Here is a 24,249-nt window from a genome sequence, read left to right as displayed (position 1 = left end):
TAAGTAAAGAGGATAAACAATATATAAATATACACTGATCGGCCACAACATTACCTGCCTAATATCATATAATTCCCCCTTGTGCTGCCAAACCAGCTCCGAGTCGTCAAGGCATGGACTCCACAAGACCTCAGAACGTGTCCTGTGGTGTCTGGCACCAAGACATTAGCAGCAGATCCTTTAAACTTATAAGTTTGCAAGGTGAGGTCTCCATGGATTGAATTTGTTGGTCCAGCACATAGATGCTCAATTGGGAATTCGGAAAACGGCAACACCTTGAACGCTTTGTGTTCCTCAAACCGTTCCTAAACCATTTTTGCAGTGTGTCAGGATGCATTATGCTGCTAAAAGATGCCACTGCCTTCAGGGAACACTACTGAAGGGGTGTACGGGATCTGCAACAGTCTTTAGGTAGTTGGTACTTGTCAAAGTAACATCCACATGAATGCCAGGACCCAAGGTTTCCCAGCAGAATATTGCCCAGAGCAATCCAATGCGTCCACCAATCTGCCTTCTAGTGCATCCTCCTTCCATCTCTTCCCCAGGTAAACAACGCACACGTACCCGGCCATCTAACTGATCTAAACATGGTTCATTTGACCAGGCTACCTTCTTCCATTGCTTCATGGTTCAGTTCAGGCGTCGTGGGGACTCTGACCGGTCTGCGGCTACGCAGGCCCATACGAACCAAACTGCAACCAGCTTTTAGTTTTGCAGCATTTTTAGCTACAATAGCTCTCCTGTGATATCGGACCAGACAGGCTAGCTTTCGCTCCCTATCTACAATGGGGCCTTCGGCATTCATAAGCCTGAAGTTGGTTTACCGGTTGTCTTTCCTAGCACAACTTTTGGTAGGTAACCACTACATACCGGGAACACCCCACAAGAATTGCCGTTTTGGAGATGCTCTGACCCATTTGTCTAACCATCAATATTTGGCCCTTGTCTATGTCACTCAGATCTTTTCATTTGCCCATTATTCCTGATTCCAATACATGAAATTCAAGAACTGACTGTTCACTTGCTGCTGTGTATATACAGTATACACACACACACACACACACATACAGTGCCCTCCACTAATATTGGCACTCTTGGTAAATATGAGCAAAGGCTGCTGTGAAAATAAATCTGCATTGTTTATCCTTTTGATCTTTCATTCAAAAAATTCACAAAATTCTAACCTATCACTGAAGTAAAACAATTGAAAGTGGGGTGAAAATCTCATTGTGAAATAAATGCTTTCTCTAGTTCATGTTGGCCACAATTACTGGTACCCAATTATTGCAACATCCTTTTCCCAAGATAACAGCTCTGAGTTTTCTTCTATAATGCCTGAAGAGTTTGGAGAACACCTGATAAGAGATCAGAGAACATTCCTTCATACAGAATCTCTCCAGCTCCTTCAGATTCACAGCTCCATATTGGTGCTTCTTCTCTTCAGTTCACCTCACTCATTTTCTATAGGATTCAGGTCAGAGGACCAGGGACGGCCATGGTAGAAGCTTCATGTTGTGCTCAGTGACCCATTTTGTGTTGATTTTGATGTTTGTTTTGGATTATTGTCCTGATGGAAGAACCACAGCCCATTATAACATTTCTAACAGAGGCAATCGGGTTTAGATTTTTTATCTGTTGGTATTTGATAGAATCCATGATGCCATGCCTCTGAACAAGATGTCCAGGACCTCCGGCAGAAAAATAGGTCCACAACATTAAAGATCCAGCAGTATATTTAACCGTGGGTAATGGGGTACTTTTTTTTTATCCCTGTTTGTACTAAACCCATCTGGTGGGTTTGCTGCCAAAAAGCTCTTCTTCTTTTTTTGTTTCATCTGACCATAGAAGCCAATGCCAGCTGAAATTCCGGTAACACTTTATAATAACTTTCATTAATAAATCAATAATCAAAATAAATCATTAATATAATTAACATTATATGATGTTTAACTAATCATTACTTAATATATATTCACATATCTAGAAATATGAGATAATGTGCTTGTTAATGTTAACTAATGAACTTATTAAACATTACCAAATGATTAACAGATCATTATTTAATGTAAATTGAAATGTCATTAAACTTTCAATTCATATGATCATACTTTTTTTTTTTTAATCTTCAAATGATTTTGACAGATGGTTTACAATGATTAATAGCTTCATTAATAAATCGTTAACAACATACTTTTTTTTTTTTTTAATCTTCAAATGATTTTGACAGATGGTTTACAATGATTAAAAGCTTCATTAATTAATCACTAACAAACATTATATAATGCTTAACGGATCATTAGTTCATGTTTAGAAATGTCATTAAACTTTCAATGCGTTTTAAAAATCGAATCTACAAATGATTTTAACAGAAATTATACAATGATTACAAGTGTACTTTTGAATACTTACAAATGTCATTAAACTTCAGTTCACATATTAGCTAATGCTAATTTTTACATTTACAAATGTTGTGAAAATATAGCTTATAGGCACTTCACAACTATTCATGTTAATATAGTCATTAGCTCATAATCACAGTCTGTAAAGGTCATATATTTGGTCTTTGTTTGTTGTGTTGACTTCTACTATTTGCACATCTTAAATCATTTATTAATAATTTGTTAATGTTTTTGCAGTACCCAATCTAAAGTGGAAACTATTCATCAATTGTAAATGTTTATAAACGTTTACTAATCATTAGTTCCTTTATAAGCAGTCATTTTGATGGCAAAAAGTGTCCCAAATGACAGGAATTCACCCTGTTTTCACAGCTTTACAAATCATTGATTAATTATTTGTTCATGTTTTTGCAGTACCCAATCTAAAGTTGAGACTATTCATCATTTATTTGTAAATGTTTATAAACATTTACTGTTTTTTTTTTAGTATCTTTATTGAACTTTTAGTTACTGTAACAACGTTTGTGTAAATGGGGTGGTTAGTTGCTTGGGAAAGACATAACTCCTAAATGTCATTAAACTTCCGTTCACATATTAGCTAATGCTCATTTTTACATTTACAAATGTTGTGAAAATATAGTTAATTAGTCATTTTAAGCACTTCACAAACCATTCATACTAATATATTCAGTATACATATAGTCTGTAATGGCCATATATTTGGTCTTTGTTTGTTGTGTAGACTTTACTATTTGCACATCTTAAATAATTTAAATAATAAGATTAAATAATTTAATCATTTAAATTATTTGTTAATGTTTTTGCAGTACCCAATCTAAAGTGGAAACTATTCATCAATTGTAAATGTTTATAAACGTTTACTAATCATTAGTTCCTTTATAAGCAGTCATTTTGATGGCAAAAAGTGTCCCAAATGACAGAAATTCACCCTGTTTTCACAGCTTTACAAATCATTGATTAATTATTTGTTCATGTTTTTGCAGTACCCAATCTAAAGTTGAGACTATTCATCATTTATTTGTAAATGTTTATAAACATTTACTGTTTTTTTTTTAGTATCTTTATTGAACTTTTAGTTACTGTAACAACGTTTGTGTAAATGGGGTGGTTAGTTGCTTGGGAAAGACATAACACAGTAAACACACATTGTACTTTGGGTGCAAAACATGTTTTTATTACCTTAACACTTATATTAGTATACTATTTTGTATCATTAAACAGAATATTCCTTGAATCGTACATCAACAGGAGGAGGAAAAACTAATTTTTAAGAAAATACTTCATTTATCATTTATCAAAATAAACAGACTGAATCGTGTTCACTTATAGTAATCAAATTGAACCCAATTGAACCCTTAAACCTACCCATACCACCAAACCTGTCCCTAACCCTACCCGTAACACACCTCAATAGCAGCAGAAGTGTTATGCATTAACACAAGCTTTTAATCATTGCATAACATCTGTTAACATCATTTGTAGATTTTCAAGATGTGCATGACCATATGAATTACAAGTTTAATTTGTAAGCATTTTACGTAATGTTTAATACATACATTAGTAAACATTAACAAGCACATTATTTCATGTTTCTAGATATGTGAATATGTATTAACTAATGATCCATTAAGCATTACATACTGTTTGTTAATGATTTATTAATGAAAGTTATTATAAAGTGTTACCGAAATTCCAGTCGTGTCTGACAACTGAATATGCTGGAGGAGTGTGTTTTTGGGTGAGCGAGGAGAATTTTTCTTGAAACCCTCCCGAACAGTAGGGGGTGTTTGATTTTTTTTTTAAACAGGCTTTCTGACCTAAAACTCAACTAATTTCTGCAATTCTCCAGCTGTGATCCATGGAGAGTCTTTTGTCACTCAAACTCTCCTCCTCACTGTGCATTATGACAATAATATAGACACATGTCCTCAGATTTGTAAAATCTTTAGTTGATTGGAACCTCTTAATTATTGCGCTGATGGTGGAAATGGGGATTTTTGATGCTTTAGCTCTTTTTTAACAGCCATTTTCTATTTTATGAAGCGCAACAATCTTGTTCTGCACATCAGAACTATATTCTTTGGTTTCACTCCTTGTGATGGATTATTAAGGGAATTTGGCCTTTGTATTCCTCATATTTATAATCATGTGGAACAGGAAGTCATGGCTGGACAATTTCATGCTCCTAGTCACTCTGGTGTGCTAAATTTTTTTTTAATATGAATGAGAATATACTTCAGAGATATTTTACTCATAAGAATTTCTAGGGGTGCCAGTAATTGTTGCCAACATGCACTGGAGAAAAACATTTATTTTATATAAGTCCGGAGCGGACTCATCGAAAAATACATTGGCATCATCTGTATTAAACAGAAAATAATCACTTCATCCGTTGTTTAAGTGAATAAAATAGCCTTGACAGCCGAGTTTTACTACTTACAAAGTTATTTAAAGTATAAAACATTGGTATTTACAATACACAGCGTGTTTTTAATCATATTTTTAGGGGGGACAACCCTCAGATAGGGGGGTCCTGTCGTCCCCCCCCCCTCCCCCCCCGGGATTTCCGCCTATGACTGTATATACATACAGCCTAGCAATTTGCATGTGAACAGCGTACAGTGACACTATAACATTAAAAATGTCTATTTAAAATGGTTTGCTTACCTCTAATAGTATACATGTGTCATTTTCATGTGTTATCTCGCTGTCATTATAGTGATGCCAGCAGCCAATGATGTGTGAATATGGCTCAACAACTGTTTCCAGAAGACAGATGGTATATGCCACACAGGTGACCACCTGCATTCCCAAACAAGCCTTGAGCTGTTGAGAAATAAAACGACAAACACACACTCAGGAATGCTTATTTCTAAGTGCCTCTTCAGTGATACATTCAGAGTGGGAACTCAGAAATTCACTGGATAGGCTACATTCTGCATATAGTGCATAACTATCATGCATTGTACATATTTTTAATAATATTTCATAATTTTTGCTGTGTCCAGATTAGGGATGGAACGATTCCCGGTTTGACAATAAACCATGATAAAATTCCCCACAGTAAGTAGTCTGGGCTCTTAAAAACTTACTGTTGGCAGGTGAAGTTTCTGCGCTGCTATGGCCACACTGCCAGAAATAATGCCCTGTTTAAAGGAAACATAGTGGTAAGTCATATTGAAGGATATTCTTGTAGACCTCTACACAAATGCCAAATAAAAAAATCTGAAATGCTGTAACATTTATACTATCAGAAATTCTACCTTTAAATATAAAATTAATAAAAACTACATTATTACATATTTTTACTACATTTTTACATTATTATTACATACAAATTACATTAAATATTTCAATTATATCTATATATATTAGGGGTGCAACGGTTCAACTTACTCAAGGTTCGGTTTGTATCACGGCAACAGCACGAATAAATAAAATAGCGCAAAGATACCAATAAAATAAACAGTGCTTTTCAGGTTTTTTAGGTATAGGTCTAACATTAGTTTTTAGGTACAGAAATTGAATAATGTAATCAAATGTAAAATAACATTGCATATTTGACTGTATAAATTAAAGATTAATCCTTATTAAAGTTACAGAAGTTATTCAATCAAGAGCAGTGAGTGATTTCCGTGTTGTTGCTGTTTGGTCAACATTAAGAAAGTGCTGTCACTTTAAGAGAACGCACTAATCCAGTGCACTGATACTGTATATTCAGCCGGCTATGTCTGCTAGGATACTCACCAAGACGGGCATTTTGACATAATTTTTGTGTGAATTTGTCCATTCAAGCACAATACTTCAAAGAGAGTTTAATATTTGCGCGCCTTCTGAGACTCGGGTTCACACTCTTCGGATGAGCGACCACACAGATCTTCTAACTGCGTGCGCGCGAGTTCGCGTCTTCTGGCTCTTTAATATTTACACTGGCAAGGCAAGACCGAAACATGCATTATCCGAACTCTAACAAACCATATTACAGATGCATTGTCAGATTTAAGTTGAACCGCGGTCCTAGTGCATACCGAACCGTGTGTGGAGAACGGTACGGTTCGATTTTTTACCAAGAACCGTTGCAACCCTAGCGAGAAGGATGCGTTTCATACAAGATCTGGCAACTGGGCAACCTTGCAATTTGTTGACGTGATTATTCATATAATGAGGTTTGGGCCATACAAATTACAGGAGTTTTACCGTAGGCGAATGTAGCAAACATATAAAATACGCCCAGTGGGATTTTTTTATAGAAAGATTAAAAATTCGTGAAAATATTTAAACGACTTGAAAAAAGTAATCTGATTACGTAACTCGCATTACTTGTAATGCGTTACCCCCAACACTGCTTACATGTAAATTCGATTCTCTCAAGACGTACATCATTATTAAAATCAAAAACATATTTTAGGGGGTATTTTTCTTTTGATCTATGTTGCTGTCACGAATTCGGTCCATGGACTTCCGTTTATTCACCACCAGAGGTCACCCTTTCCATTACATTGACTCTCGCACAACACAAACTGTTGCATAGCACCCCGGACTACATATCCCATCATTCTTTGCACGATTTGCACACTGCACTGATTGCACTCATTGCACACAGCTGTTTCTAATCACCTCACTCACTATATAACACCCACTCTAACCACCTTTCTCGGCTGAGTATTGTTTAGCCCGTACCCCATTCCGAGTCTCTGTGTTTTCCTTGTTTTGCCTTGCCTTGCCTGTTTCCGCGGTTTCTGATCTTTGCCTGTTTTCCTGGATTTTTCCCTCTCGTCTCGCCCCTGTGATTCTGTCTGCCGATCGGTGACCTACGCTAGCCCTGGGACTATTCTTGTGTTTTGCCCGCTATATACCTGTTTGCCATTGTTTGACCCTGCCTGTTTACCACGTCTCTTTAATAAAGCTTGCAGATGGATCCACACGTCTCGTCAGCCCCGTTACAGTTGCATATTTGTCTGTTTTATTTATTTATAAGAAAGTTATTAACCAAAATATAAACTTTGCTAACTTTTATTCTACACTAAGTAAATAAATGAGGCACGTAAATAGATAAGTAAATAAATGCTAGCAAATGGTATTTTAATTTAAAATCAAAATTAATTTCATAACATATGACAACGTCATTTTTAACTTATAAGCATGCGCGGCGATTTGTAACTTGCAAAATAAGGTTGATAATGGCTGCATGTGTAACATCACTGTACAGATGACCTTTATCAATCCCACTGTCACACAATGTGGCTTCTAGCAACAAGCATATTTAAATAAGCAATTCTTCATAACAATAGGCCTAAATAGGATTATAAATGGCTTAAAAGTTAGTTTACGTACTAATACATTTCACTTATATTTATTGATAGGTGAAATCAATAAAAATGATCTTCTATAATCCCTTGCTTTTCTGCTTTTGCTAGCTTTCCATGCAACACACTGACAAAAATAGAGCTTGTGTTTTTCTTATATCAGGAGCACTCGTTCCACAGAACTCATGTGAACTCGCCCTTACGAAAAAGAAGTTTATTTAAGTGTGCTATTAGTATACTTTTAAACTAAAAATAGGAAAGTATTCTTTTAGTCTACTTTTTATGTACTTCTCAGAAATGGGCTTTATGTACTTCTCAGAAATATACTTAAAATGACATTTAAGTATACTTGACTTATACTTAGAAAAAGTCTAAATATATTTGAGCTATACTTGTGTTCCTAGAATCCGTATTTTCATTGTTATAAAAAAAACACAAGTGAAGAAGAAACCGAAACAACAGATGCTTCCACATGTATTCTAACACGATCATCAGACATAAAACAGCATCAAAACTGTGTAACTTTATGGAATAAAATGTCGACCAATGAAGAAGTAATAATAACTGTCAATCTTTGGGGTGTTGATCGACTCCATCTGTTTTGATTATCATTCTGAATCCAATTCATAGTCTTTTTTCAGCTTTTTGTTCAAAATGTTGTTTATTTCTTTATTTTTTATTTATGAAACTTATCCACATTCAAGTGTTTAAAAAAAGAATGGATGAAGCTAGAATAAAATGTTTTTGTTTACAATCAGATACCCTGTTCTTTTGATGTTTTTTATGTTCAGATATTCATGTAACAAAATATATACAAATTAATATCTAAATAGGGACATAGTAGTATACTTAAACTATGATGTAAAGTTCGCTTAAAGAAAACTTACGAGTATACTTGCAGTATAAAACTACTAAACTAGTAGTTTACTGAGACTATACTTCAAAGTTTACTAAAAATGCTACTACAAGTATTTAATTAGTAAACTATCAGTATACCTATAAGTTCACTTTTAGTATAGTTGCAGTGTAAAACATTTTGATGTAAACTAGTTGTATACTCAAAGTTTACTACTGTTATACTTAAAGTATACTTAAAAGTATACTTTTATATACTAGAAAGTGGGCCAATTTAGTCCCAAGGAGTATTGAAATAGTACACTTACAAGTATACTACTAGTACACTGATATTTGTATACTTACTACATAAAGTATACTTAAAAATATACTTGAACTTTACTTAAGTATACTTACTAAAACTTGGTATACTACTTTTTGGTAAGTGCGGTCATGCGAACAAAAAAACTCAAATTTTCGTTGGTTCCACTTATACACTTATACAGGTAATCCACATGAATTTATTTAATGCAAGTGAACTGCTTTTCACATAACAAAACAACACTGTGCAAGGTGAGAAAGACAACAGAACCAAATTTAAACGTGTCCCCATGATAATGCCTTGTTTACTATATTTTCTATTTAATGCTGCATATTAAATATAAAATAATCGTAATCACTGATTTTTGAACAAATTATTTTTTTATTTGTAACCAAAATTACACATTACGCCCAATATTCAGTGCATAAATGCAGCTTCAGATCACAATACAGTATAGTAAAGCTCTTCAGGTTAAAAAAAAAAAAAAACAGGAAAAAAACATGCACAACAGAATGAATACTAGAACTTGTGATGGCAACTTCAACTTGTGTTAGGATGTGGCATACTGTCCCTGCATAGTAAACATTGTTTGGACAGATCCTAGGCCATCCATGTTCATCAGTATACATAAGTAACATTCACTTAAGACATACATAACAGCATTAAGATTCCTGTAAACTGGAATTGCTGGTATTCTCATAAATCACGACTTGTAGGCCTCTATAGTGACTGGTACCCATCACTCCTCCGTTTCCTGCTGATGAGGTAAGCCATGACTACAATGACGATGAGTATGATGAGGATTATGCCCACGACGATGGCAACGCGGTAGTCATGTTGATCAGCCTTGCATACTTCAGCTGTTGTACAAACACAAACAGAGCACAATGAACTTGTATGCAAATGAAGTCAGTATTGTAGTTGAAAAAATTTAAAGCTGGTATACACTACACGACTTTTCAAATCTGAACAGATTTTAAAACAATAGGCATCATATGCTTACTGACTTTGTAAATGCTTATAGAGGAAAAAATGGCCATCATGCACTAAACAACCGAGGACTTACAAGTCGTTCTGAACACAACAAACTCACGCAGAAACGTGCGTCAATGCTTGGAGATACATGACAAATGAAAACAATATCCCTGTGTCTGAATATGCCCACTTCCATACAATATAGTAGGTGAAAAACAGTATGTGAGCCGAGTAGTATTTTCAAATTCACAGTATTCATAAAACAGTATGCAAAAAGTACATTGATGACCTACTACTTCTGGTGAGATTCTGAGAAGTGCATCTGATGGACACTTTACTAGCGCATTAGGCCACGGAAGTGGATTTGTGAATGGCAGTGTTGCAATGCAAATGACAATGTAATAGGACACATGACTGCGACAACATGGCGGATGTAATTTGTCTAAATGGTCACAAAGCAAGTTCTAAACCGAATGTAGTATCTATTATACACTATTCAATTTTGGACACAGCGTATGTGTTCTAAAATTAGCTCAAAATATGAAACATGTTTGATATCCTCCGAACTGGATGGAATTGTAAGCATGTGCCATCATAAACTGCATGTATTTCTGTGAAATCTGTCCAAATCCCACATACTGGCCGTGACTTTCGGCAGCTAGCATTGATTCGTCCAGACTGCAAAATGGGGCAAAAGTCGTGCAGTGTATTCCAACCTTAAATTGCAATGATTGAATAGATACACAACAGATATACATAACACTTATATGCAGGTGGTCAGTAACAACTGCTCATTTTCAGTTGTGTTGTAGGTAATATTTTAATTTGCATGACATTTAAAGCTAACAAATCATGTCAAATAATAATAAAAAAACTAATATGAGTTACATGAAAAAGTAGCAGACTTTCATTTAAAAAAAGCATGCAGGAAATAAGATCCACATTAGTAAAAAAATATGTTAGATGGCCTTTGGACTTTATGACAGGCAAGACATCATCTTAGTTTAGAGTCATCTGGCTGGTCTAACCAGCTCTTTTGCATTGCCATTACACTTTTGCTACAATATTTGTAAACAAGCTTTATGAAGTATGTAGGACATAAGGTATACAGTCAGGGGCGTGTCTATGTGGTGGCCAGGGGTGGCACCGGCCCCCCCTGAAATTTGGCTGGCCCCCCCTACCAGATGTGTTGCCATAGGCTTGTTTTTAGTAAATTTCTAATTTTAGGCGGTTTCTATAGTGTGATCTTAATGACAATGTCGAGAGCGCATAATGTTACACGATCCATGTTCGCGAGGACGAATCTCTCCACTCCCAAGCGGATTTCCTTCACTCACACAAAACTGGACGTGTGCTTTTAACATACATCGTTCCGCAAACACAACCCCCCACGGCCACCCTCTTTTGAGCCAGTGCCCCCGACTGGCCCCCCCATTTAAAATGCTCTAGACACGCCCCTGTATACAGTGCATAAAAAGGCAAGGAGTCATAACTTGATGTAGCTTGTAACATAAAGTAGAGTTTACTTTAAGAATAACTGTCATCCACTACAAGGATGGGGTGCTTGAAGATACTGAAGCATCATCACGCTATACTTACGTGGTCCGAATTCATTGTTTTTGAAGTCGAAGGCCTGAAACTTGTTATGGGTCAAGTCCAGACTAACACCATCTCCCATGTACACCGTCTCAGCCTGGCAGGAGTAAGAGTGACCCGGTTCCACAGAAAACAGCTCAAGAGAATCGTTCTTCCCTGAGTAATCATTTGACTCTTTGTTGAGAACAATAAAAATAATTGGATCAGTGTTGGCATGGATGTGCACAAAATGATTAAAACATTAACCAAGTCTCTCCCTTTTCTTAATCCCATAATTGTGATAATAATAGTCAAAATTATAACCAAACACTTCCACTACGACTCAGTCTTTCTGCAAGGTCAAAGAATTTGTCATTTTTGAATTCAAAATGAAGTGAGGGAAAGACGTTTTATTACTGTAACCAAAATGACACTTATACTTCCTTATTCTTCCTCGGCACAATGTGACATTTATTGTTGCCAAACTGGTTGACCCACATGGCCTAGTGTTTAGGCTTGACAATTTATATCTTTTTGAAAGGATTTTCCGTCTGTCCTAAGAATTCTGTCTTCAGTAGATTATTCTTTATTTAGATACACTCTTTATTTAACTATACAGATAAAAAAAGCTTTGGGAATAAATTGAAGAAAATTGAGGATGTGTGTTGTTGTAGGTGTTTTACAAGGCAAATGGTACTAGTCATATACGGCAGGAAATTTACCTCCTGTTTTGAAGGCATAGGTCAAGTCGTAATCCATATACTCCACATAGAACTTTTTTATCGTCTCATTCTGGAAAGTCAGAAGAAAAGATTATTAGAATGTAAACTGAAATACACAAACACGATAGAATAAGAACCATAATGTATTCCAAAACCATCGCATACATTACAAAACAAATACATGTTTGAAAACCAGAACAAATTAACATACAAATATGTCTGCTACACATTGACAAAAATAGCCTTAATATTGTATACAACAACATAATCAATAAACCTGACCCTTAATGAGTAACAAGTATTATCTATAGAACTGCAGCATACTGATATGATGTTGGTCACCTTACCACAGTCAGACTGATGAGAACACCTGGCACCTCCCTGTAGGATTTATTTGATAAAATGCTGCTGGGAGGTAGCTCAGGTTTCTATCAGACATAAGTTAACAAGTCTCCTCCTCAAGTGCCTCAAAGTTCCTGTTTTTTAAACCACACAAACTCAGGTTGTACTGAAAGACACGTGAACTTTTTTGCCAAAAAAGATAACTGGCTAATTTGACTGCAAAACTCTTGAAAATCTTCTAGATAAAAAAAAGGTTGTGTTATGACATCTTTTGTTGCCAGTTAGCACATTTGAAGCATGTCATTTTAAGTAATGAACATTTTGAAAATCCATAAACAGACTTACATTTCTAAATTTCAGGGTAAATTGGCCTTCACTGAATATTATTCTGATAGTAGAGGCTTTGTCCCCACATTCTCCACTGACAGTGGTTTTGTTTTGCTGAACAATGAATGTGCCATTAACCTAGAAAGACAGAAATGTTTCAGAATAAAGGATATGTATATGTAATATGAAAAAATAATGCAGTAGGCAGTGTGAAGGATTCAAGTTGCTTACATATAAGCAGGAATCATATATGGATGTAGATCTGTCACTCCCAACAGAAAACATCTTACCTTGCTGGTGTTCACACGGATCCCAATTGCCATTTCAACCATAATACATACTTTGCCATCTTTACTAAAATTATAATGGCCCACCGCCATGTTGGTGGGTGGTGTTGGAGATGGTATTGGAGTGGTAACTGTGGTTTTTGGCCTGGAGGTTGTTGTATTCGGATTGTGGGTTGTTGTGTTGGGGCTGGGGGTTGTTGTATTCGGACTGTGGGTTGTTGTTTTTGGATTGTGGGTTGTTGTGTCCAAGCCAACGGCCATATAAGCTGAACTATATTCACCTGAGGTGAGAGTTGAGAAGGAGGCAGACAGAGAATATGAGAACATTTTTCCCCAAATGTGAGCTAAATCTGACAAAACCTTAAGTGACATCCTCAATTAGAACAATTTTTCATATTAAAAACAAAACAAAACAATAATTACCTTTATAAAAATCATTTAGCTAGGTAAAAAAAAAATTGTGAGGAAAAAAGAAAAATAGACACTATACACAGAGCCTCCATCTGTTCTGCACATGGAGTGCTATTTACATACATTCACTTCCTCTCTAGCGCGCGCGGTCAGAAGTGTACACACGTCGAAATTTCCCAACAGGGAAATGTGATACTTCACTTCAGCCGATTTCACGTGATGTCTGATCGTTAGATTAGCCGCAGAAAAGAAATGTAAGTGCCGACAATGTGACTGAAACTCTCTTTGTTTTGTTTTTTTGTTTTTTTGTTGACAACAAGGTACGCTTGTGTAGCTTCAGTGTAGATTGTGTCCGTTTTAGATAGGCTATTAAGAGAAGTACGAGAAAATATACAAAAAATAAAAAAATACAATAGTGTTGAAAGATTACTGAATTACACTGAACTGTGAGGAACGATTATAATTAAGTATTGTACTGTGTCCAAAAAGGTGCAATAAAACTGAGTGATTTTTGCAATAAGGAAGTGGTTGTGGACCTAGGCCTATATATAACTGAAACGTAAAATCGAATTGATATTTAAAATTTGACCTTAGGTTTTGTTTTACTTGCGTTGTTTTACCAGCGTATGGCCTTAGCTATTCAATTCTAACATAGAATCGAAACTACGGTGTTTTGCGAAAAGTATGCCAAATTAAAAAATATATCTTTCCTGTCTTTTTAAATTAAAATCGTTCTCGTGAGTAAAACCTGGGGTCAGATTTTAGCTTACAGTTATATGTTGGAACACAACTAGCCTACTTCCTTATTGCTGAAAAAAAGTTTTTTTTATTGGTTTGCAACTTTTTTGGCCATAGTGCAATAATGGAGTATTCTGTCAAGTTCCTTACAGTACAATGCAATTCAATCTTTCAATATTATGGTGTGTCAAAGTACATAACTACCACAGTATTTAACTAATGGTGAACACACGGTAACTGCATATTTCAAATCGAGTAATGCAATGAAATAATCTGCTTTACCTGTTGCAGTAATGCAAAGCGTGATCAATAATAATCCGTATTTCATTTTCGCCCTTATTGCGATGTACTTGACACAAAAACTCGCTGGATTGTGTGCTCTATCTGGCGTAGAAAGCCTGTCGCTCACTGCACTTACTCGCCTGAAACGAAACCACTGATAAAGTGAAGGAAGTCAATCTTTCAACACTCGCTTTGAGTGTTTGTCCAATCACAACTAGTGAGGCATTCAGCGTCCCAGAAACTCAATACAGTGACCGAGTTAGATTTGTAGAAAGCGAAAATTAACAGATGTTAGAATTTTGTCACTGTTGTATCTATATTTCTTGTTGGAACATTTAGGCTAGAAGAACTGCTTTTATGAGATATTTTTATCGTGGCAATAATCTTTGAAACAGATATGCATTGATAATCTTGTTTACAAGTTTTCATACTTAGATTCGTTGTTTCATTATATCGCTATCCCATCATTAAAACGTTTACATATCATGCACTTAAGAAAAATATGATTGATAGACATTCCCATGAAATATAACTATGAATAAAAGCGGTTTTATTGTACATCAAGTCAAGTCAAGTCTGCTTTATTGTCAATTCTTCCACATGTACAGCACATACACACAGAGAATTGAAATTGCGTTACTCTCAGACCCTTGGTGCATACAGATAACACTAACAGTAGAACATAAATACAGATAGATACAGATTTAAATATAAAATACAACTATACAATTATACAAATAAGGTAAAATGTAAAAAAATATATAAAGCAGCACAAGGTGCATGGCAGATAGAGTGCAAACCAGTGAAGTAAACAAACAGTGCAGATATAATGATTGTAGTGCAAAAGAGCTTATTCAGACTGATTAAAGTGTTTTGGAAAGTCTATTTTTTGGTGTATTTTTGGGAACACACTCTTTAAGTCTGCGTGGTTGAAGTCACCAGCCAAATGAGAAAAGCATCAGGGTGAGCTGTCTGCTGCTCACTGATGTGCTGGTACAGTTCATTTGGAAGGGCTACTTAAACTGGGCCGCCATGTTGAGATCAAATCTTTAGGCTATCTCATTTTACTGGATATTTTTGTTTTGCAGAATAAATAAATCATGGCTGACAGCAAATAGCATCTTCTACAATGTCAGAAGATTGCATTATATTTCTAGGTGTCATATAAGTCTACGACAAGTCATATCAGCCAGTGCAAAGCCTTAACAAAACAAAAAACCTTAACAAAAAAATGGGTCATGTGCTGATTCACACCTCTCTTAGTCATACATACTTTACTATAAATAAAGACAGAAAGCCCTAAAATAAATAAATACAAAAGAAAACAACAACAAATGGCATCAGTTCATTTTTATTTGCCTTGGTAATGCAAGTGCAGTTGCTAAAAACTCTTTACAAATTAATCTAAGCAGGAAGTTGTTGTTATTTTGCTCATCTATCATGTGACAAATGCGGGAAGTGAAAATTTGACTCACCAGTCAGTTACAGAAGGACAATCTGTTTAAGCATGTCTCAATACACACCCAACTGTCAAAGTTCTCACACATGCGATTAGATCTTTTACTCTAAATATAGGCCTACATATATCTGAAGTCAAGGAAAATACATTGAAATCATGTAACATGACAACACATGCTTGCTGAGATTTGTTTTATCATAACCTCTGGATCACATGACTCCCAGGGTAAGGTGGGGAAGTTCTGGTAATTTCATAGTATGTGGAAAAACAAGCACTAGAAATGCTGATCGTAATGCGTTGCATTTCTCATCTTAGACTTGAAGATAGAAGTCACATACTTTCGCATTTCCAGTGTACAAATGATCTCTTGAATCCTTCAAGACAAAGTGAATGTAAGAGATCTTAAAGCCCTTTATTTCCATTCTGACCGAATTCCTATATTATACAGTACACATCCAGTGCTCTTCCTATCAGTTCTTGTTTGTTTCTTCATCTTCCTCATCTTCACTACTGCTGGATTCCCCAAACAAGTCTTTTCCACAAGCAGTGCTGGATTTTGTGTGTGCATCTTGTTGGCTGACCGTCATGGAGATTAGAGTAGACATGTCACTAAAGCCCAAAAGCAGTGTGCTGTTGTCAGGTCCATGCAGAGAGATGGTCTGGATCTTGGAGTCAGGTGTGAAGACAGACAACATCGTACCATTGTCCAGGTCCCACATGCTCACTGCTTCTGTTCAACAAATAATTCAAAGGATTGAACGATGCATCCCGTATAAATGTTTATCTCATTTTAGTATCTCAGACCCGAACACAAAAAATGATTAATCTTACCGTGAAGGTGCAAAGACCCTATTCTAAGACATCACCTCCACATCCCATGCTAAACTTTAAAGATGACCAAAGTCTGAATCTTAATCTTGACCTAGATTAAACTGATATCATCTAGAACAAGTCAACACAAGTATGAGCAAGGGTCTGCTGTACCTGATAATAAAATAGCCTTGGATTGTCCTTCAGTGATAAAGAGCAAGCTGGACCAGTTAAGATTTAAACTTCCGTAGCCAGAGATGGTTTTATGTTTCCTTCGGAACGGCTCCCATACTTTTAACCTGAGTTTCAGGAAAAAAAAGTTTTTTTTTTTAAAAGAATGTTTTAAGATAAATGCAACAATAACCCATGTTCTTAAGAGCTACATGTATATAAAAATTGAAATATACATACATATCTATGTACACTACTGGTCAAAAGTTTGGGATGATTAAGATTTGACGCGTTGTCATTTTAAAATATATTAAAATAGAAAACAGTTCTTTAAATTGAAATAATATTTCACAATATTACAGTTTTACTGTATTTGTGATCAATTAAAACCAGCCTTGGTGAACTTTTGATGACTTTTTTTAAAACATTAAACATTAAAATAACTATTATATTATTTTTTATTAATAATTCCAAACTTTTGACCTATAGTGTATATTAAAAAAGCTATGATATAAGTGAACAGGTTTTGAACATTGCAACTGGGGTGGCACATACTTGTTGAATCCTGCAATGCCGAAAACCACTCTGCAGGCATCGTTGCTTATTGCAATGCAACAGATTCCAGGTTCATTTTTCAATCTCTTTCGCACCTTTACATATATAAGGAACATTCATCTTACAGAATATACAGAGAAGATGGATTAAGATGAATTATCTTAAAATAAATACTTATTAAATGTAAAGATTTAACTGTTAGGCCTGAAGTGAGCAATGTGCCCACTTCTTTTTGATTAATAATAACATGACTGAAAAAAATGTTAGCCATTTTTAAACAGATTTGCATACTCTGCCCTGCTGCGTGTCCCAAACGGTGAGGTATGGAGCATGCTGGGCCTCACTGTAGTTGGAGACCACCAAGTACCCTCCAGTGTGAGTGATCGCGGCAGTACGGAGGCTCAAATGGGACCAGCGGTCCTCCAGGGTGTGCAGATGCTCCTCAGAAACCACACTGAAGACGTTGAGATGATGGGCAAAATATGAGCATATGACCACCTAAGTGATACACAGAGAAAAGTGAGAGAGATTCAAAGATGGAATCGATGCATTTCAGTTCAGTTCACAACCATGTAGATCACATATGGTTTATTATTTCATAATTCAGGAAAGAGTAGTGGTTTTGTTTATTGGTCAAATGTCTTTCTACCCGCTCATCACCGCTGAGAAGATACTGGTCTACAGAGTTGAATTTCTCTTTTTCGAGGCGCTGCTGTTCATCCTTTTCTCTCTTCACCTCACGGTCCTGTCGCCTCCTTTTTGCCGTCTGGGTTTCGGTGCGCCTGTCCCATGGCATTACTAGACCTGTGAAACAAGTTTAGATTTAGGATAGTTTTTTTTTTTAATGTTGAATATGGTATGAAAATCTACATGGGACTGAGACGTTGTATAAATGCAATGGTAAAGTCAAGTATCATTTACATTTTAATACCTGTCTTTTCTTTTGAGGACATAATTTGGGAATCTCTGTCCATGCTGAAGAGTAGGGTTTCTTTGTAGGACGTCTTGATACGTCCTTTAATGTAGCCAGAGTCCAGATCCCACAATATCAGATGATCCCTACATGCCATATCCATGCAACCTCATGAAAATTACTCAAATCTAGACTAAGCAATATAGTCATTTTCTGTTTCTGCTGAATGAGGAAGTGAGCTCTTACCGTGTTTCTGAAAGACCCAGCAGTATTTCACCATCTAAGAGCCGATAGTCTTGTCGAGGACAGGGCACGATGAACAGTCCAGTCTGTTTCTTAATGTAGCTCTTTTTAAGAAGGTCATACACCAGCAATGTCTACAGAAAAAAAGTGCAACAGGAAACAGTTTGCAGGGCAGTAAAATGTCATATATAACTCTTAAGTACAAAACAAATGTTTGCAGGTCATAACTTAAATCTTTCCTTCTATGTTGTTCTTTTTAACTAAAATTATTAAAAATTGGTTTTGTTAAATGGCATAAAGTGTAATTAATAGATGAGTAAAAACTTTTTTTAGGTTTATGTAATAAAAGTACTAAAACTGAAATAAAAATAATGCCAAATTGAAATATTAAAAAAAATAAGAACAATAAAAACTAAAATATATAAAAATAAAAGCTAATCCAAAATATTAACAAATACTATATGTTATTAAAATAACACTGCTTTCCTCATTTTTGTTTATTTGTCCCCTTTTTATGTATTTATTTATTTACATTTTACTGATTTGATTGATTTACTGAAAAATGACACTGATCAATAATAGCTAATGATCTATTTTAGTGTTAACTGTATTTGAACAACACAATGGTCCTTCATCCTTGTGAAGAGGCATCTCATGAGTCACCAAAAAAGTGAGCGGAAGCCTTCTGTTTTAATTAATTGGAGACATTGCTGAAGATGGACTTGATGCAAGTGTGAGCATGGTTGATAAGCATAAACAACTATACTCAAATGTCAAACAACTATACAATCAGCTTCAGTTTCAGGTGACAGATCTCAGGACAGGGGTTTCAGACCAGCATAAATATGGGTCCCGTATAATACCTATAGTCACAGAAGTACCTGGTAGACAGATGTAGGTGTATCTGAGAAGTTGGCGGTTCTGCGGTCAGACAGTATATAGAGTTTCAGGTCTCGTACAAGAGCGATGTCTGAACTGGAGAACAGGCCATGCTCTACCTGCACAGGACGACCCTTGAATCGCGTCCGTGCCACATTCCAGATTCTCACAGTCCCGGGACGGGTGCTTTGACACACTACATACCTGATTCAGAGGGAATTTTTAAAACTTTCCACCAAAAATAGCTTTCTTTTTGTACATATAACAGTGACAGACATATTTGATTAAATTCATGGCTTTTGGGTATAAAAAACTTTAGATTCATGTATTTGAATTAATTTGGATAACACAGTTTTAACATAAACTAAGAAACTTAATGTGATGAATATTTGTCATCAATATTTGTACATAAATGAAACCGGTAACTCAAAAAATCATGGCAAAGTTTATTATTAACTTTGCATCTATTTGATTTTACGTAAATAATCATTTTCAAAATGCATTTATTGAAATAGTTTAGAATAAGCATAAATCTGTTAATTGTGTGAAAATAATTTAATTCATTCAGTTAAAAATATGAACATGGTTCCAAAAATTGCTAGCTGTGGAACAAGAAATATTCATTTAGTTAAAATGTATAAGATTAGAACAAATTTACTGATTAATAAACCTATATATATTCAGTTCATTTACCACTACCATGGTAAAACTTTACTAGGTGGTGTCTGTGGAACAATTGCAGTAACTGAGGCTATTATAGTTACATTATGCACAGAAAATGGCTATAAACATGCTGGTCCTCAAAAATATCTCATGCAGACTCGTTGTGTTTACAGTTATAAACTGCACATAGAGTGGCCATATGTATGCCAGTTGTTCAGAGGACTTTGTACCTTGGATATCTCTGCATGGTTACAATCTCAGCTGTGCCATCGCTGTGTACTTTGTGCACGTTATATGTGAGTGTTTGGTCATTTATTCTGGATCCCAGGTTCCACACGCGTAAGAATCGCTCCCTGGGACAGAAACCCACGCAGTACCACAGATCCGAACACACACCTGCAATATGGTGAAGAAGAACCATGTTGACACATACACACAAATACAGCTGTTGAGGAAATAAAATAGAAAAAAATATATAAACCAAAAATATATATAGACCATTTAGATTTTTTGCATTATGACATTATTTACATGATAATGAATTTTCCTCATGGGTGTTTATTTTCACGTTTGTTTGTCTCATCTTTCTCAGTGATCAATGAAAAGCTTTTACTGCATGCCTAGATCAGGGTTATTATAGTTAACTAAAACTATAAAAAAAATAAAAATACATAAAAAAATAAAAATAGCTGTCAAACAACATTTCTTTTAATTTAATTTTAAGTACTAAACTAAAACTAATAAATAACAATTACTGAAAACAATATAGATTAATAAAAAACACTAGGAAAAAAAATTCTAAATTTATAATGACACTATTGTAGTATATCAACGATATTAAAATAACACTGGTCTGGACACAATTATTTTAGTAATAATTTTTGAATGTATCATTTATTTATCTGTATAAATTACAGGTACTATAACAACTGCTGCCATTATATATAAATGGGACTGGACTCAAACAATGTGTGTTTGTTTTGACAAAAGAGTCATAATGGTGTTCAGTGCTGGAGACAATAATACTTAACAGGTTTATTGACATACCATGAGCCAGCAGGCCAGGAAACCGTGCGATGTGTTTATGATCTTCAGTCTCAAGGTTCCAGATAATAATCTCAGTGGTGGCGCTGTGAGGGGTGGGACAAAAGGCCACAATGTGGGACCCGCCCCCTGCAATGGTGACCTGGGAAATGTAGTCCTGACTGCAACCCAAGATAGAGCGCAGGTACTGGAAAGATGCTGTGCTGAAGAGTTCAATGTGAATGATTTCACTCTGTCTTTTATATGGGTATCTGTAAAAACCAAAGAGACAGATATAATGTATAATAAAAATTTAGGGTTGCATCACAGTAATTTTCAGGTTTGGGTGAATTACTCTTTACATTACCTGCAGAAGAGCAGTAAATACTGAGAGCTGATCTCTACAGCCTGTATAGATGCTGCAGGGTGCTGAGCTTTCAATGTGACTGACACAACTCCACCTTTAGCATTGAATATTGCTGCTTCTCCTCCATCCCTGCAAATGAGAAGCAAGAAAGAAACAATAAATTGCATCAAAGTAAGGCTTCACATGTAAGGGTTGTTCAAATATTTTTTAACCAGTCGTAAAGTAGTTTTTTAAATAGCCATTTTCCAAACTCTTTTATTATTTGAAAGAAGTTAATGCTCAACAAAGATGCATTAAATTGATCAAATTGATCATGACAGCAAAGACATTTATAATGTTAAAAGATTGTTTATTTAATACAAATGGTGTTCTTTTAAAATTTTGATTCATCAAAGGATCCTAAAAAATGATCAGTTTCCACAAAATAAAGACTGGCGTAATGATGCTGAAAATTCAGCTTTGCCACCACAAGAATAAATTACATTTTACAATATGTCAAAACAGAAAACCATAATTTTAAATTGTAATAATATTTACTATTTTTACTGTAATTTTTTATCAAATAACTGCAATATTGGTGCGCGAAAGAGATTTCTTAAAAAATATTTTTAAAATCTTACCAACCTCAAACTTTTGAACAGTAGTGTACTGTATATATTTTCATGATTTCTATGCATGTGACATGAGTAACAGTGCTGCGCTTCGATTACTCACAGGTTGCATGTTTGCTGTCAAGCCAAAAATGTTTTTTAACTGTCCCATCCTTTAATAGCATCCTCTTAATCAAAGCCTCTGTTACATTATTGCATATTCACTAAATAATTTGTGCTGAAATGTGCCACAGAAACAAGTTCAGATTGAAATGATCAGGGACATTATTAGAAATACATTTCAGCTGCTCTTTCCTAACACTTGGATCCTTAGGAGGCCATGCAAAGCAGCAGGTGCTACATGCAAATGTAAACAGCACAAACACACACTTTCCCATATCTTTCTCTTATCATACTTCTTCTGATGTTTAATAATAGCATCTATAATAATAGCAGTTCAGTTTTTGAACTCTCAACAGAAGTCGTTGATGTGTAAATGTAGGCATTTTGTTTACATGTATTCATCTATCTGTGGTCAGAAAGCTGCTGAAGTATAAAAAAACATTTGCATCTTAGTTTCAGTAATAGGTGAACTAGGGAGGAAGTTTGGGGTTCTTGACAGTATGTTTTCCACAGTACAATGAACTCTTTTATCACAAAGTATTTGACTCCTCACACGACTCCTGCCATTTTGGGTTTTTTAACAGAGACTAGAGAGGACACAGGAAATCATTAGGGAGAGAGATAAAAAAGGGAACTGGCACTCAACAAGGGCCATATTCTGACTGTTATTCCTCATATGAATGCTTCATGTTTCCATAGCTCTGATAACTGTTATTTTAATAACAAATTCAGACTGTTTCATATCGCTAGTCAACCCAGTTGCGTGTATGTGCATGCATGTGATGCTTCCAGCTTAATCACATTAAGAGCAAAGGTTCATTACTCCTTTCAATCATCTATCCTAATTAATCCATGCTTTTTAATCATGCAATGAAATACGAGAAAGATAAACAGCTTCTGGGAAACCTTTACACATTTTTTTCCCTTTTTTATAACTACAGCGTTACACGAAACCATCGACACAAGTAACCAGTAGTGCAAACACACACACATACACATTAGCGTTGGGTGAGAAGCAGACTCTTAAATAATACATCGTGTGACCAGACATTATAAATCAGTCCGAGAACAGCGGCATTGTTTTCACACATGGCTGGAAACTGGATATGTACTCTATTATTATGGGAGAGCGCAATTGTTATTTAAGAACAAAATACTGTGGTGATTAATTAATCTAAATGTGCATGCGTTTATGTGTGTTGTAATGTATTAATAACCTGTAGGCGAAGAGAACATAGTCTTTAACAGAGTGACGAGACACTAAGATGGACTGATCTTTGTGGATGGGCTCAAACTCAAGGGTGAGGTTTACACAATGCAACAGTGAACAGGACACCACAAGATCAAACACCTAGGAGCAAAATAAAAGAGAAACAGAGGAAGTTAGAACCGAACTGATAACTGGTCATATTCTTTTATAATGTCAATGGCTGCTAATTGGTTAAATGCAAGTTACCATACACAGTAAAAACTGTAAATGGTTGAACATCACATTATATGTAATTTTACAGTAAAATACTGTCGAACTGATGTTTATTGCAAGTTAAAAACTGTAAATTACTATTTAAATTATTGTGAAAAACAGTAAAAGGATGTGACATCATATAAGAGTACAATGTACATAAATAGTTTCTTCTATTTTTTGTTATTAGTACTGTAGCTTAGAGTATTTTTGTTACATTTTATGTTATGTAGTCAATGATTATTGCATAGTTTACATATATTAGTTATATATTTAGTAGTGCTGTCAAACGATTAATCGCGATTAATCGCATCCAAAATAAAAGTTTTTGTTTACATAATATATGTGTGTACTGTGTATATTTATTATGTATATATAAATACACACACACACAGTATATATTTTGAAAATATTTACATGTATATCCATTTATATATTTATATTCTTATA

At 35.1% G+C, this 24,249-nt stretch overlaps 2 protein-coding genes across 4 annotated transcripts in view; both read right to left on the bottom strand.

Moving 5' to 3' along the window:
- Positions 1-9,243: 9,243 nt before the first annotated feature.
- Positions 9,244-14,786, bottom strand: cd68 (CD68 molecule). Of its 3 annotated transcripts, none has more exons than XM_016479577.1 (6): positions 14,542-14,786; positions 13,114-13,403; positions 12,842-12,961; positions 12,155-12,224; positions 11,457-11,627; positions 9,244-9,742 (listed from the first exon to the last, which is right to left on the bottom strand). In XM_016479577.1, the coding sequence occupies exons 1-6, from the start codon at positions 14,585-14,587 to the stop codon at positions 9,603-9,605; spliced, it is 837 nt and encodes a 278-aa protein (XP_016335063.1). In that variant the 5' UTR covers positions 14,588-14,786; the 3' UTR covers positions 9,244-9,602. The 3 variants fall into 3 exon arrangements, with proteins under 3 accessions (XP_016335063.1, XP_016335064.1, XP_016335065.1); XM_016479578.1 differs by having other exon boundaries at positions 13,114-13,391; positions 14,542-14,785; XM_016479579.1 differs by lacking the exon at positions 14,542-14,786 and adding an exon at positions 13,534-13,559 and having other exon boundaries at positions 13,114-13,391.
- A 1,099-nt stretch (positions 14,787-15,885) lies between these two features.
- Positions 15,886-24,249, bottom strand: part of LOC107683518 (uncharacterized) — a 20,820-nt gene continuing 12,456 nt past the window's right edge. Inside the window, exons 20-31 of the mRNA XM_016479574.1 lie at positions 23,555-23,688; positions 21,625-21,753; positions 21,282-21,529; positions 20,465-20,630; positions 19,574-19,775; positions 18,696-18,826; positions 18,468-18,595; positions 18,186-18,340; positions 17,828-18,034; positions 17,537-17,631; positions 16,985-17,109; positions 15,886-16,730 (exon numbers count right to left, since the gene is read on the bottom strand). Of these exons, the coding sequence (XP_016335060.1) occupies positions 16,471-16,730; positions 16,985-17,109; positions 17,537-17,631; positions 17,828-18,034; positions 18,186-18,340; positions 18,468-18,595; positions 18,696-18,826; positions 19,574-19,775; positions 20,465-20,630; positions 21,282-21,529; positions 21,625-21,753; positions 23,555-23,688 (1,980 nt within the window). The 3' untranslated portion in view covers positions 15,886-16,470. The remainder of the gene's footprint in view (positions 16,731-16,984; positions 17,110-17,536; positions 17,632-17,827; positions 18,035-18,185; positions 18,341-18,467; positions 18,596-18,695; positions 18,827-19,573; positions 19,776-20,464; positions 20,631-21,281; positions 21,530-21,624; positions 21,754-23,554; positions 23,689-24,249) is intronic.

The sequence above is a fragment of the Sinocyclocheilus anshuiensis genome, unplaced genomic scaffold (assembly GCF_001515605.1).
Source record: "Sinocyclocheilus anshuiensis isolate Anshui unplaced genomic scaffold, SAMN03320099.WGS_v1.1 scaffold874, whole genome shotgun sequence".
Taxonomy (NCBI): Eukaryota; Metazoa; Chordata; class Actinopteri; order Cypriniformes; family Cyprinidae; genus Sinocyclocheilus; species Sinocyclocheilus anshuiensis.
This window is presented reverse-complemented; position numbering and strand designations above follow the sequence as displayed.

Excerpts from the sequence above, each read along its gene's own strand:
- cd68 (XM_016479577.1), bottom strand. The coding sequence starts at position 14,587 with ATGAAATACGGATTATTATTGATCACGCTTTGCATTACTGCAACAG. Across the intron at positions 13,404-14,541 it reads GCTTTGCATTACTGCAACAG|CTCTCACCTCAGGTGAATAT; the intron begins GTAAAGCAGATT and ends CCTCCTTCTCAA. Across the intron at positions 12,962-13,113 it reads TCCGTGTGAACACCAGCAAG|GTTAATGGCACATTCATTGT; the intron begins GTAAGATGTTTT and ends CTGTCTTTCTAG.